This window comes from Alternaria conjuncta (assembly GCF_024043145.1).
Source record: "Alternaria conjuncta strain BMP 0040 chromosome Unknown scaffold_12, whole genome shotgun sequence".
Classification (NCBI taxonomy): Eukaryota; Fungi; Ascomycota; class Dothideomycetes; order Pleosporales; family Pleosporaceae; genus Alternaria; species Alternaria conjuncta.
The window spans coordinates 13,494-26,312 of record NW_026250101.1 but is presented as its reverse complement, the minus strand read 5'-3'; the positions used below and the strand labels follow the sequence as shown (position 1 = coordinate 26,312).

At 28.5% G+C, this 12,819-nt stretch overlaps 2 protein-coding genes across 2 annotated transcripts; one reads left to right on the top strand and one right to left on the bottom strand.

The window, feature by feature from the left end:
* Window positions 1-15: 15 nt before the first annotated feature.
* On the bottom strand, window positions 16-1,067 carry J4E85_007961 (uncharacterized protein; the record flags this gene model as incomplete). Its single annotated transcript, XM_051472191.1, has 2 exons — window positions 16-821; window positions 878-1,067. 2 exons carry the CDS (start codon window positions 1,065-1,067, stop codon window positions 16-18), a joined length of 996 nt encoding a protein of 331 aa, XP_051323656.1.
* Window positions 1,068-1,721: 654 nt separating this feature from the next.
* Window positions 1,722-2,517, top strand: J4E85_007960 (uncharacterized protein; the record flags this gene model as incomplete). The annotated part of the gene is made up of 2 exons (XM_051472190.1): window positions 1,722-2,176; window positions 2,226-2,517. The coding sequence occupies 2 exons, from the start codon at window positions 1,722-1,724 to the stop codon at window positions 2,515-2,517; spliced, it is 747 nt and encodes a 248-aa protein (XP_051323655.1).
* Window positions 2,518-12,819: the final 10,302 nt, after the last annotated feature.

Below are 12,819 nucleotides of genomic sequence, written 5' to 3'. Positions count from 1 at the left end.
TATCAATTCTTTGACTTATCCTTCACCACCATACTTCGTGACAAGATCTCGCATGATACTGACCGCGCCGCTCCGATAACTTCCCCCGAACATTGCATAGTGGTTGAGATGATGGTAGAGCTCATATAGCTTCACTCTGTCTTCGTATTCCTCCACGGGCTCCGTCTTTGGACACAGCTGATGGTACTCTTCCAGGAAACTTCCACCGAAGCCACCAAACATCTTCATGGCGCCTAGCTCAAACTCGCTGTGCGCGTAGCATGCCGACGAGTCGTATACCACGTCTTCAACCTCGCCCTTCTTATTACCAATGACGCCTGCGCTTGCATTGCCGCTCCATAAGTCGCCATGCACAACGACAGGTGTAACTCCCTTGCCGTTATTGAGATGTTCATCGCCGATCAAGCGGGGTACTACCATGGCCGCGGTCTGCTCAACCAGCTTCTTGACGTCGCCGTCCCTGCGCCCGTTCTGCTCCGCGCATCGCAGTATAGATCTGAGACGGTTTTCCGCATAAAAGTCTGCCCAGCTCCCCTTGTAGCTATTATCTTGTGGTGTATCGCCGCAACACGTTGTCACTGGAAACCCAAACACAGGCTTGTCACAGCCTTCTGGTATGGGCGCGGGCGTGGTATGTAGCTTTGCGAGCTTAGCTGCCAGCGATGGCGCTTTCGACTTTGAACTCGATCGACCCGTGAGGTGAAGGAACTCAGTCACGAGGAAAGATGTGGATGGTTGCGATTCGCATCGTCCGTGACCGAGGGGTTGAGGACATAGAGATGGTACGGCATCGTGGATGGCTTGGAGGGATGCGTACTCGCCTTCATCGCGCTGTCAGTTGATTAGCCAGCCCGGAGGTGCTAGAGGTTGCGCTTACCTTGGAACATGACCTCGGCCTCTTCCCCGCTCCCAGTCTTCATGAAGAATGTCTGATCTGTGCCATCGTCGAGTTGTGACGTGATCTTCAACGTCGATGCTGAGCTCGAGCCGCCTCCGCCTGCGGAAGAGACGTGCGTCTTGTCAAGGTTCAGGCCGAGGAGCCTGATGACTGCCGGATCGAGCTTCATGGTGGATGTTGTCATAAGAGAGCGCGCGATCTTGGATAGAAACATGACATTGTGACGATGGCGCCTGTGGTGTTTTGAGGTGGGTTGGTGGTGACGTCAGCCTTACCATCCCGCGCGGTGGAAGCTCGAGTCGCGCCGACGCGTCCTTAGCGTTACGACCACGACCTCCGGCACTCACAATATCAGATCGTGCTGTTGGAAGACACCTACGCGCCTGATATCAAACGCGTACCCGACGCGCGCCGCTGCCGCCACCATCATTGCATGACGTGACAGCCTTGCGTCCATGCATCTGCGACTCGACTTCGCTACGCAACCTTGGCGGTGCTTAGAAATGCGACAACTATCGGAAGGCTGTTGGCGATGAATCCTACACATGCAGGTACGAAGTTCGTACATGGCTTACAACCGTTCGTACGCCGATATGTCATCTTCGCGTTGGACGCCTTGTCCTTTTGGCACGTTCCTGATGTTCGTATAGCCTATCTGGCCCAAGGTCCTAAAGCTACAAATATCTTCCCACCCACCGAGAAAGAGATGTATATTCTACCGTGGAGCCAGAGATCTACCTCTTGTCCCTTTGAGCCGACTTCATCTCAATTGTAACTCACCAGCAACTCGCGGAAACGCCAACTGCAAACCCGTCTCACCAACATGTCCTCCACCATAGTCCTCATCACAGGCGCCAATCGAGGCATCGGTCTCGGTCTTACCGAGCGCTTCCTGGCAAAGCCCTCGCACACCGTCATTGCCGCAGTACGCAACCCGGAGCACGCGACCGCGCATGCGCTACAAGACCTGCCCAAGGGTTCCGACAGCCAGCTCATTGTTGTGAAGCTCGACGCAAGCATCGAGCAGGACGCGCATGATGCCGTCGCCGAGCTACAGCAAAAGCACCAAATCTATCGCCTCGACATTGTGATTGCGAACGCCGGCATCAGCTACATCTTGCCCACTGTCGCAGAGGTCAAGATTGCGGACATCAGGGCGCACATGGAGCCCAACGTCTATGGCGTGATAGCGCTATACCAAGCGACGCGCCAACTCCTGAAGAAGTCGACGCGCGAGCCAATCTTTCTGCCCATGGGCTCATCGGCGGGATTGTTGGTGTAAGTACATTCGACATCTCTCTCGCGCACCCATTTGACCATGCCCTAGCAACCACCTGCCCATTCCCAACGCGGCGTATGCGCCAACCAAGACAGCGCTCAATTGGTACACGATTCGTATCAACGCCGAGGAGGACTGGCTCAACTGCTTTGCGTTCGACCCGGGTCATGTTGCGACGGACATGGGCAACGGCGCGTCCCTAGCTTTGGGTATAGGCGAGACGGCGCCGGTTTCGGTGAAGGATTCCTGTGAAGGCATGATGCGGGTGTTTGCGAAGGCTTCGAAGAAGGAGCACGGCGGCAAGTTGGTTGTGTATACTGGGGAGATATCGGGGTGGTGAGGTAGTTCGGAGATTCACCACCTGTCGTACGAGCCCGGCGCAAACAATTGCATATCACATCTAACATTGCTCTTCTTACAACGTCTTTGCCTAACGTATACGCAACACTGCTAACAGCTACCTCGCTTTACAAGGTAAAGCTCGGCATATATCTTTACTTAATAGCTAGTACGCGTAAGAAGCTATCACTATAGTAGTTAGACTTCTAGCACAGCTTATCTAAGGTAGTCTACCTACCTAGAATAAAAATTATATAATAACGTTATATTACGTAATATAGTATTACGTAAGTAGTATTACTACTAGTTTATATAGTAATAATAGTATAAAAACCTAGTCTTAGACTACTAGACTAATACAATCTAAAAAGGTAAGAATAACTAAGATAGTATTCTTAGTCTAAGATAATATATATATAAATAGTAAGATCTAAGCCTAATAAGTTCTAGTATATTCTACTAAGCTCTATTAGGCTTTAGATCTTATACTATTCTCTCTCTTAAATTCTAGCTAAACCTCTAGCTAGATATATATATACTAGTCTTAAAGTAGTTTTATATATATAAATAGAAGCTTATTTATTAGCTAAAACTACTAATCTAGTTCTAGATAGCCTTTACTCTAGACTATATATAAATCTCTAAAAGAGATACTAAGCTTTCTCTTCTAGAGTAAAGATTTAAACTCTAGATCTAGAAAAGGTTATCTTAGTTATTATATAAGAATCTAGTTTTAGACTACTAAACTAATATAATCTAAAAAGATAAAAATAACTAAGATAGTATTCTTAGTCTAAGATAATATATATAGATAGTAAAATCTAAGTCTAATAAGCTTTAGTATATTTTACTAAGCTTTATTAGGCCTTAAGCTTTATAAATAGCTAGCTATTCTAAGAAATAAACTTACTACTTAATAAGTTTAAACTTACTTTAGAGTTAATACTATATATACTATATATATATTATATTTATAATTAGATTTATTATACTAGCTCTAGAAGCTATAATATTAAGTTAAAAGCTAATTATATATCTATATATATCTTCTACTTCTATTATAATAACTTACTCTAAATTCTATATATTTCTTTATATATTTTATATAAAGTATACTTTACTAATAATACTTATATTACTAATAATACTATTTTTTTATAGATTACTTATAATTAGAAATAGAATTTTATACTTATAACTATTTTTACTTTATACTAAAAGTAATAGATTTTATAAATTTATAAAGATAAACTAATACTATAAAAGTTTATTTATTTTCTTTTTATAATTATTCTACTAGTTAATATATATTATCTTAGTATATAAAAGCTACTTACTTTTATATATATCTACTAGATAGCGCTCTAAAATAGTATATATTTAGTAGCTTAGTATTAGTACTTTTAAATAAAATATACTATAAAAACTACTATTTAGAGCTATTAGAGCTATTAAGTAGAATAAGTAATATATAGTTAACTTTTTAACTATATTCTCTACTAATATCTTATATAGTTTATAGTTTTATACTACTCTAAGTAGATATTTTATAAATATATTACTAATATAACTAATTATAGATATAGTATAATATATATATAGAATAATATTAGTATACTACTAAACTAGCGCTTATTCTAACTATACTATAGTATAGTTTAGTAACTTAAACTCTAAAAGCTATATTTAAAAATCTTTTTACTTTATTAGCTATATTTTATTTTACTACTTTTATAATATACTTTATATAAATAAAACTAAAATATAAGTATATATAAAAGTTATATTAATTAATTACTACTAGTAATAATAGTAATAGTTCTAGATATTATAAAAAGTTTATAAACTCTATTTAGAAAATAAACTAAGTTAAAACTAGTATTATTATAGTTTATAGTAAAAGATCTATAGTAAAAACTAGATTATTTATTAAAGTAGTACTTAGATCTATACTATTTATAGTACTTTTATAACTTTACTCTACTATAGTTATATTTACTAAAGTTATAACTAGTTTTAAAGTAGTATTTATTTAGAATTAAACTATAAACTTTATATAATAAATACTACTTATCTATAGCTATAGTAGTGTAGAAAGTATATATAAATAAGTTTAATATATAAGATTCTATGTATAGGTTTATATATAAAAGTAAGTAAACTTTAATATTTTTTACTTAATTAGTACTAGATCTAATTAGAATAGAGTTATAAGTTTAATTTATAATACTACTTCTCTCTTAAAAGAAAGTAAGTTCTAATACTTATAATATTCTTTTTACTTTAGTATAATATATAAGTTATATATAATTATAAATATAAATATATAAAAAAGATACTTATATTATAAAAGCTATATAAACTAAATATAAGTTCTATACTAGTAATAGCCTTTCTATAATTTTTATTAGTCTATTATTATATTCTTCTATATATATATTATAGTACTAATATACTATCTAATAGCTTATTTATAAAGAATATAGTAGTTATATATAATAATAAAAGATATAGTAGCTAATAGTAAGCTAATTACTATAAAAAAACTTCTAGTTTAGTAGTTAGTAAGTAAATAAGCTATTACTTTCTTTATTATATTATTTAAGATTCTAGCTAGATCTAGTATAGTAAGTATAATTAGTAACTCTCTAAAAGCTAAATTACTTTCTTAAGTTATATTACTAAACTTCTAGTTTCTCTAGTAATAGTAGTATTAGTAGTAATATTTACTCTAGATTTCTATATATATTAGTTAACTAACTTATAGTAGATATTCTTATTATATATTAAGATAAAGAATATAGAAGTACTTTTTTTAATTATAAGATAAGCGTATTAAGGTAGAACGTAGATACTTATACTAAGCTATTAGTAATAATTATTTCTATAGTATAAAGATTAAGTATTATTATTATAAAATTTTATTAGCTTACTAAGATTTTAAACTTAGAGTATAGTTTTAGTTTTATAAAATAGTAATAGTAATAGTTAATAACTATTTTAGTACTTTTTATTAGTAAACTAATAATTCTATAGTAGAAGCTAGTCTAAAAAGAGTAAGATCTATTACTAGTATATAAAAAGATATATTTCTAAAAAGATTAAAATCTTACGTTTAGAGGTATAGATATTAGATAGACTAAAGCTTAGATTCTTAGCGCTACTACTTCTAACTCTATTATATAAAGAATTAGAGTTAAATTCTTTACTTTTACTAATAAATCGCTAGCGCCTACACTAGCTACCTACTATATTTCTTTATTCTTTATAGCTATAATTATTTATACTTAACTATTAAAATATATTTTTAGATTTTAATAGTAGTATTATAATTATATATACTCTCTTTCTTAATACTTACTATACTTTATATACTATTATATATTATTATTAGAGTTATACTAATATAAAGAGTTAAAGTTTATATATAACTCTAAGTAGGCTATATAGGCGTTTTATAGTATATTAAGAATACTAAGTCTATATATATTATCTTTCTACTTACTCTTTAGTATTAGTACTTTTATATTTACTTTATAATAGATAGACTTACTATATAATATCTAGCGCTTCTATTTACTAATTACTAGTTTTAGTATTATTATTACTATAGCGCACGCTTACGTTATACTTACTACCTACTATAGTAAGCTTATACTAGGTATTATAGGTTACCTCTATTTACTTAAGATATATCTTATCTTAGTATAATAAATTAATACTTATAATACTTTATAGTTTACTTATATATAGCGTATCTATTATTTTTCTTATTAACGCTACTATATTAAATAAGTAGATTTTATTTTTTAGGTTTATATAACACTACGTAAGTTACTCTATTTATATTATTATAATATCTATATAAATTACTTTATTTATATTATTATAACGCTTATACTAGTTACTTTATTTATACTCTTACTACATCTACACTATTACTTTACTTAAGTTTCTACGCTATCTTTACTAGTTCTTTAATCTATACTTTTATAATACTTATAAAGTTTATATCTTTTTAGTTTCTACTTTACTAGTGTAGATTATCTAATCTTTATTACTATATTATTATATATATTAGTATACCTCTTTTACTTTATTTTAACTATAAGTATTTCTATCTATATTATTAAAGTATATATATTAATCTTTTATTTATATTATCTAATACTAGTTTATCTAGCGTATAAGATTAGAGAACGCTAATAGTTTTACTAAGATAATTATATTACGTCTTACTTTATAAAAGACTAAAAGTAAGTATACTATATTTCTAAAGAATAACTTAATCTACTATAATAGAGTATTAGAAAAATAATATATATAGTTTTTTTTTATAAGTTATCTTAACTATATAAGTTATTATATTTATTTTATCTAACTATATATATAAAGTACTTTTATACTATCTTCTCTTCTATTAGAGTTAACTCTATTACGTATAAGCTAATATTATATATAAGCTAACACTACGTATAAGCTAACGCTGCGTATAAGATAATATTATATATAATATAATATTATATATAATACTAGAATACTCTATAACTCTATTATAGCTTCTAGAGCTATAGCTTTTTATATTATATAGCGTAAAGTATATAGGTTTTACCTTAAGTCTAATATATTTTTCTTTTTCTAGCCTATCTATTAAACTACACCTTGTCTATATTATAATATAAACTAGTAACGCTAATATTAGCGTAAATTCTACTCTTCTATAGATACCTAGGTATTAGAAATAATACTCTACACTTATAGCTCTCTTTACTCTACGCTAAGAATAATATATTCTATAAACTTATAAAGATTAAGTAGTAGTGTAGAAGTATATTATTCTTAGTAGTACTATTATTCTACTACTAGATCTATATTATCTTTACGTGCGTAAGCTACCTTTTCTTTCTTATATCTACTAAGTATTAATCTAGAATTAAGTATATTCTATAACCCTCTACTAGCTTCTTTAAATAGAATATATAGCGTAGATTACTATTTAGAGTAGTAAGAGCTAATAATTAGAAAAGGTAATAAATACATAATTCTCTTAGCGCGTTCTTAATAACTACTTATTCTAGCTTATAGTCTTAAATTACGCTAAATAGCTACTTAGTAAATATATTACTAATATAGCTAATTATTAAAGTACTATTATATATATATAGAATAAGGTATATATACTATTTTACTAGCGTAAGTCTAAGACTTACTATAGCGCGTCTTAGTAATTTAAACCTAGATAGAGCTACTCTTAGACTCTTTAATAGTTATTAGCTAGAACTAATACTTATAGTAGTAGAATATACTTTATATATATAAAACTAAAGTGCGCGTATACGCTAAAGTTATATTAATTAATAGCTACTAGTAATAATAGCTAAATCTAAAGGTATTATAGAAAATTCTAAAACTTAATTTAAAAGTTAGACTAAGTTAACACTACTACTATTATAGTCTATAAGAGAAGGTCTACTATAAAGGCTATATTATTTATTAAAGTAGAAGCCTTCTCTCTACTATCTACGTAACTTTTATAACTCTACTTCTAAGAAGTTAAATTTACTAAAGTAATAATAACTTATAAAGTTCTATTCTTTCTAAAAGAAATAAAAAACTTTATATAATACGTACTATACTACTAGAGGTAAAATAGATAATAGATTATTCTATTTCTACACTTATAAAGCTCTCTAGTTAGTTCTTATACTATAGGCTAGCTTTTAATACTTCTAGAATCTATAATCTACGTAGACTTAATAAAGCTAAGTTATATTATCTCTATTAACTATATTAGATGCTACGTATAGAAGTATAAAACTACTTTATTTATAAACTTAATATTAAGAAGCTTATCTAATATAATATTCTTATACTAAGAGTTATCTAATAACTAAATAGTATACACGCCTAGTAAGAAAAATAACTTAGGTATAAAGAAATACCTTTTAGAGTACCTTAGTAGAGTATTTAGGCGCTATTATTATAAATATAGAAAAGATAAGGTATTCTCTTTATAGAGGCGTTTATTAAAGTAGACGTAAGCTAGCTTATACACTAGTAGACTTAGTAGTATTAAGAGTATATAATAATATTATAGAGAGTTATTATCTTAAGTAAGATTAATATAAACTACGTACTATATTTTATTAGAAGTCTTTAGTAAAGAGGTGCTTACTTTAGTTATATTCTTAAAAGTAGTTAGTAGATATAATATAAAGTCTAACACTTACTATATTTATAATAGCGTATATTCTTTTTATAATACTAGTGTATAATATTTACTATAGTATATAGATTAGCTATCTATTCTAGCGTACGTAGTATACTACTACGCCTTTTTTACTACTTATACGCTATAGTAGTATAGAGATTAGTTTTTAATTATACTATATACTATACGCTAAAGCGCTACTCTTACTATATATAAACTATATTATATAAGTACTCTACATGCGTATGCTAATAGTACGTAGGTACTATACTTATAATTTTCTACTATTCTATTTCTACTACTTTCTAACTTATATAGTTACTACTTAGTTATAAATATTATTTCTACTTCTAAAGCTATAATATTATAAAAGAGTCTATACCTATAAGTTTAGTAGTAAACTATAGAGTTACTTTTCTATAAGAAGCTACTATACAGAAGTTAAATAAGTATACCTCTATCTACCTAGTAGTATAGTAGCTAGTAACTATAGCTACTTAGTAATAAGTAATCTTATACGCTAGACTAAGCTACTACTTAACTAGTACCTATTAAAGATCTAGTGCGTTACCTTTAGAGAAGAGCTATTAGCGTTAGTAGTATTATTATTATTAGACATATTTAATTTTTAAAGTATACTTAAATATTAGTTATATTATATTAGCTTCTCTTAATAGTTATAAGATATTTATATTCTAATACTTAACTATACTAGATTAGTATAAAAATATAAAAGGTTTACTAGTTTACTAACACTTAGATAGTTACTAATATTTATAAGCTATAGCTCTACCTAGTAAGAAAGAAAACTAATAAAATAAAATATACTATAAGAAAGAAGTAAGTATATTCTAATAAATAAGTTTAGCGATAAAAAGTCTAAGTTTAACTTACTATTACCTTAACCTATCTAAGATATAAAGCGCCTAATACTAAGAAAAACTTATTAGAAAAAGAATTTCTAGAATAAGTTTAATAAGAAAACTATTAACCTAAGTATTAAGAGTAAAAAAGATAATTCTAATTTACTATTTATATAATATATTAACTCTCTAGTAAGTATCTTATTACTTTATTATAATACTTTAGCTTACTTTCTTAAGCTTAATATACGCCTACTCTAAGAGAAATACACTAATAGCTATAACATCTTTTATAAAATAGCTAGTAGTATTATACACTATATATATATATATAATATATTTTATATTTATATTATAATAATATATTTATAGGTAACTTACGTAAAGAAGTAAGTATATACTATATTTCTCTTAGTAATAAGGCGTAGCTACTCTATACATAGAATATATATATACTTTTACTTCTTACTCTAGATATATATATAACACTATATAGTACACAAAATATTTCTTCTATATACTTATAATCTCTAGAGTATATAATAGCGCTTAATCTTAATAATAGGCCTTACTAGCTCTATTATGTTATAGTATACTATATATCTATAGAATGTCTAAGAAAATACTCTATATACTCTAAACTAAGACCTTTATATATAAAGCCTTCTACTAGTAGATATAATTAGAATATTTATATCTATAAGTAGCTTCTTCTTTTTAATAGCTATTCTCTTTTTTATTTAATATTAGTATTTTTATAGCTTAGATAGTCTCTATAATAACTTTATTCTAGTTAGCTAGTATAGATTTACTAGTAACTTAAGCTCTATCTACCTAGTTATCTATACTATTACTATCTAACGTATTATCTTCTATAATAATTAAATTATTAGCTAAACTCTATTTACTAAGCGTTATAGCTTACTTTTCTCTAGATACTAAAGCTTTAGATACTATAATTAAGATAGAATAGATAGTATAGGTAGTATAGATAGCGTAAGTAGCGTAAGTAGCGTAAGTAGCGTAAGTAGCGTAGATAGTGTAGATAGTATAGAGTTAGAAGTTAAGCGTAGAAAAGTAAACTCTAAATTATAAAAAACCTAATTTTATAGTACTTTCTATCTTATCTACTAGTAGTTAAATTATAGAGTAGGCTAGATACTCTTACTCTTAGATTTAAAGATAGAAGTAATAGAATTAGACTAATATCTTTACTATTATATTAGTACTATTACTCTTAGGTTTAAAAATAGAAGTAATAGTTTTAGGCTATTATCTTTACTAGTGTCTAGATATTATTACTCTCTCTTAGTGCTATTACCTTTAGCTTTAAAAATAGAAGTAATAGTATTAGACTATTATCTTTATCTATACGCCTATTAAACTCTAAATAAGAAACCTTAATATTTATTCTTACTATAAGTTAGTAATAAAGCTATATATAAAAAGAAAAAGTACTATAGTATAAGAGAAGAGAATATCTATATTTATATAGTTAGTAAAAGTAAAGATAAAAGAAAAAAGCTTTATATACTACTACTCTTAGCTTCTCTAGAAGCTTTTAGTATAGTAAGAATAACTTACTACTAGCGCTAAGCCTCTAAGTAGATACTAGAAAAGCATCTACCTTTTTAAGAATAGAAGTAATAGAATTAGACTATTATTCTACTTTCTCTTTTATTAGCTAAATAGCGCGCTTTAATAAGAATCTCTTACTTTCTCTTTTTTTTTTATATTCTCTATACTTAGAAAAACTATCTTCTAATAGTATAATATAGTACTTAACCTATACTAGTTATACTTCTTTTCTAACCTATACGCTAGGTTCTATTATTATTAAGGTATCTTTACACTTTCTAGGCTTATATTCTAGAAAGTAATATACTTAAGCTATATAGATATAAAAGATAAAAGTAGACACTTTTTATTATTTATACACTAGGCTAGCTATTTAGAAAGACTAGTAGCTTTAAGATAAGTTTAGAGTATTTAGAAAAGAGTATTTATTAGAAAGAAATAGAAGATAGGTAGAAGATAAAATTACTTAAGAATAAATCTCTATATTAATCTAAGTAGTAAGTATATATTAATAGAACTTTAATTATATCTATTATATAGTACTTATACTTACTACTAATTTTAAATAAAGTCTATTTAAATACTAAGGTCTATAATAGATTAGAGGTATATAATTTATAAAGAGAAAATATAAGGTAGATAAAAGAAATCTCTATTTTTATATAGTTAGTAATAGTAAAGATAAAAAAAGCTTTAGAAAAGAGTAGAGTATAGAAAGACTTACTATAAGATAAGTAGAGAAAATAAAAAAAACTTTAGTTTCTATTTACTTTTGTAAGCTTTCTAGAGTAGAAGAGTTAGTAGTATTCTAGACGTAATTACGCAAGAGAAGAAAAGTCTTATAATATCTATAGCCTAAATACTTAACCTTACGTTTTCTTACTCTAAGCTATTTTTTTCTTTCTAGAAGTCTTCTTCTATATCTATTTTATACCTCTAGCCTTTTTACTTACCTAAAGATATTTAAAGAAGAAGATATTATTTATAAAGTATTTCTAATTCTAAGTAACCTACTTATAATAAAGTTATCTAACTTTTTTTTTATTATTATTAAAGCTATAAGCTATATTTAGCTTATATACTATATAGTTATCTTCTAGAAATAGTGTTTAGTTAATTAGTCTTCTATAATAGTTATATAACACTTATATACTATATAGTTATCTTTTAGAAATAGCGCCTAGTTAATTAGTCTTCTATAATAGTTATATAATACTTATATCTAGATACTAAACTTTATATAGTTAGTGTAATAGTATAAGTAGTATATTAATTTACTAATACGTAGATAATCTCTTTTCTTCTAAGTAGGTTCTTCTTCTTAAGAGACATTCTCTTTCTTATCTAATATTAGTACTTTTATAGCTTATATAGTTTCTATATCTACTCTATCTTAGTTTCTAGCTATTAACTTACTTATAAATCTATTCTTTAGAGGCTTATTATTATCTTAAAAAGAGTAACGCTAAACCTATTAGACTTAAAGTTACTAATAATATACTTAATAATATTAGCTAATATCTTTATTATTATAAACACTACTAGTCTTACTAGCTAGAGTCTCTAGTGTAAATAAGATCTGTATAAGAGCTAGTTCTTTAATACCTACTATAGTAAAGTTATAATAGATACTAAAGCTATATATTATAAA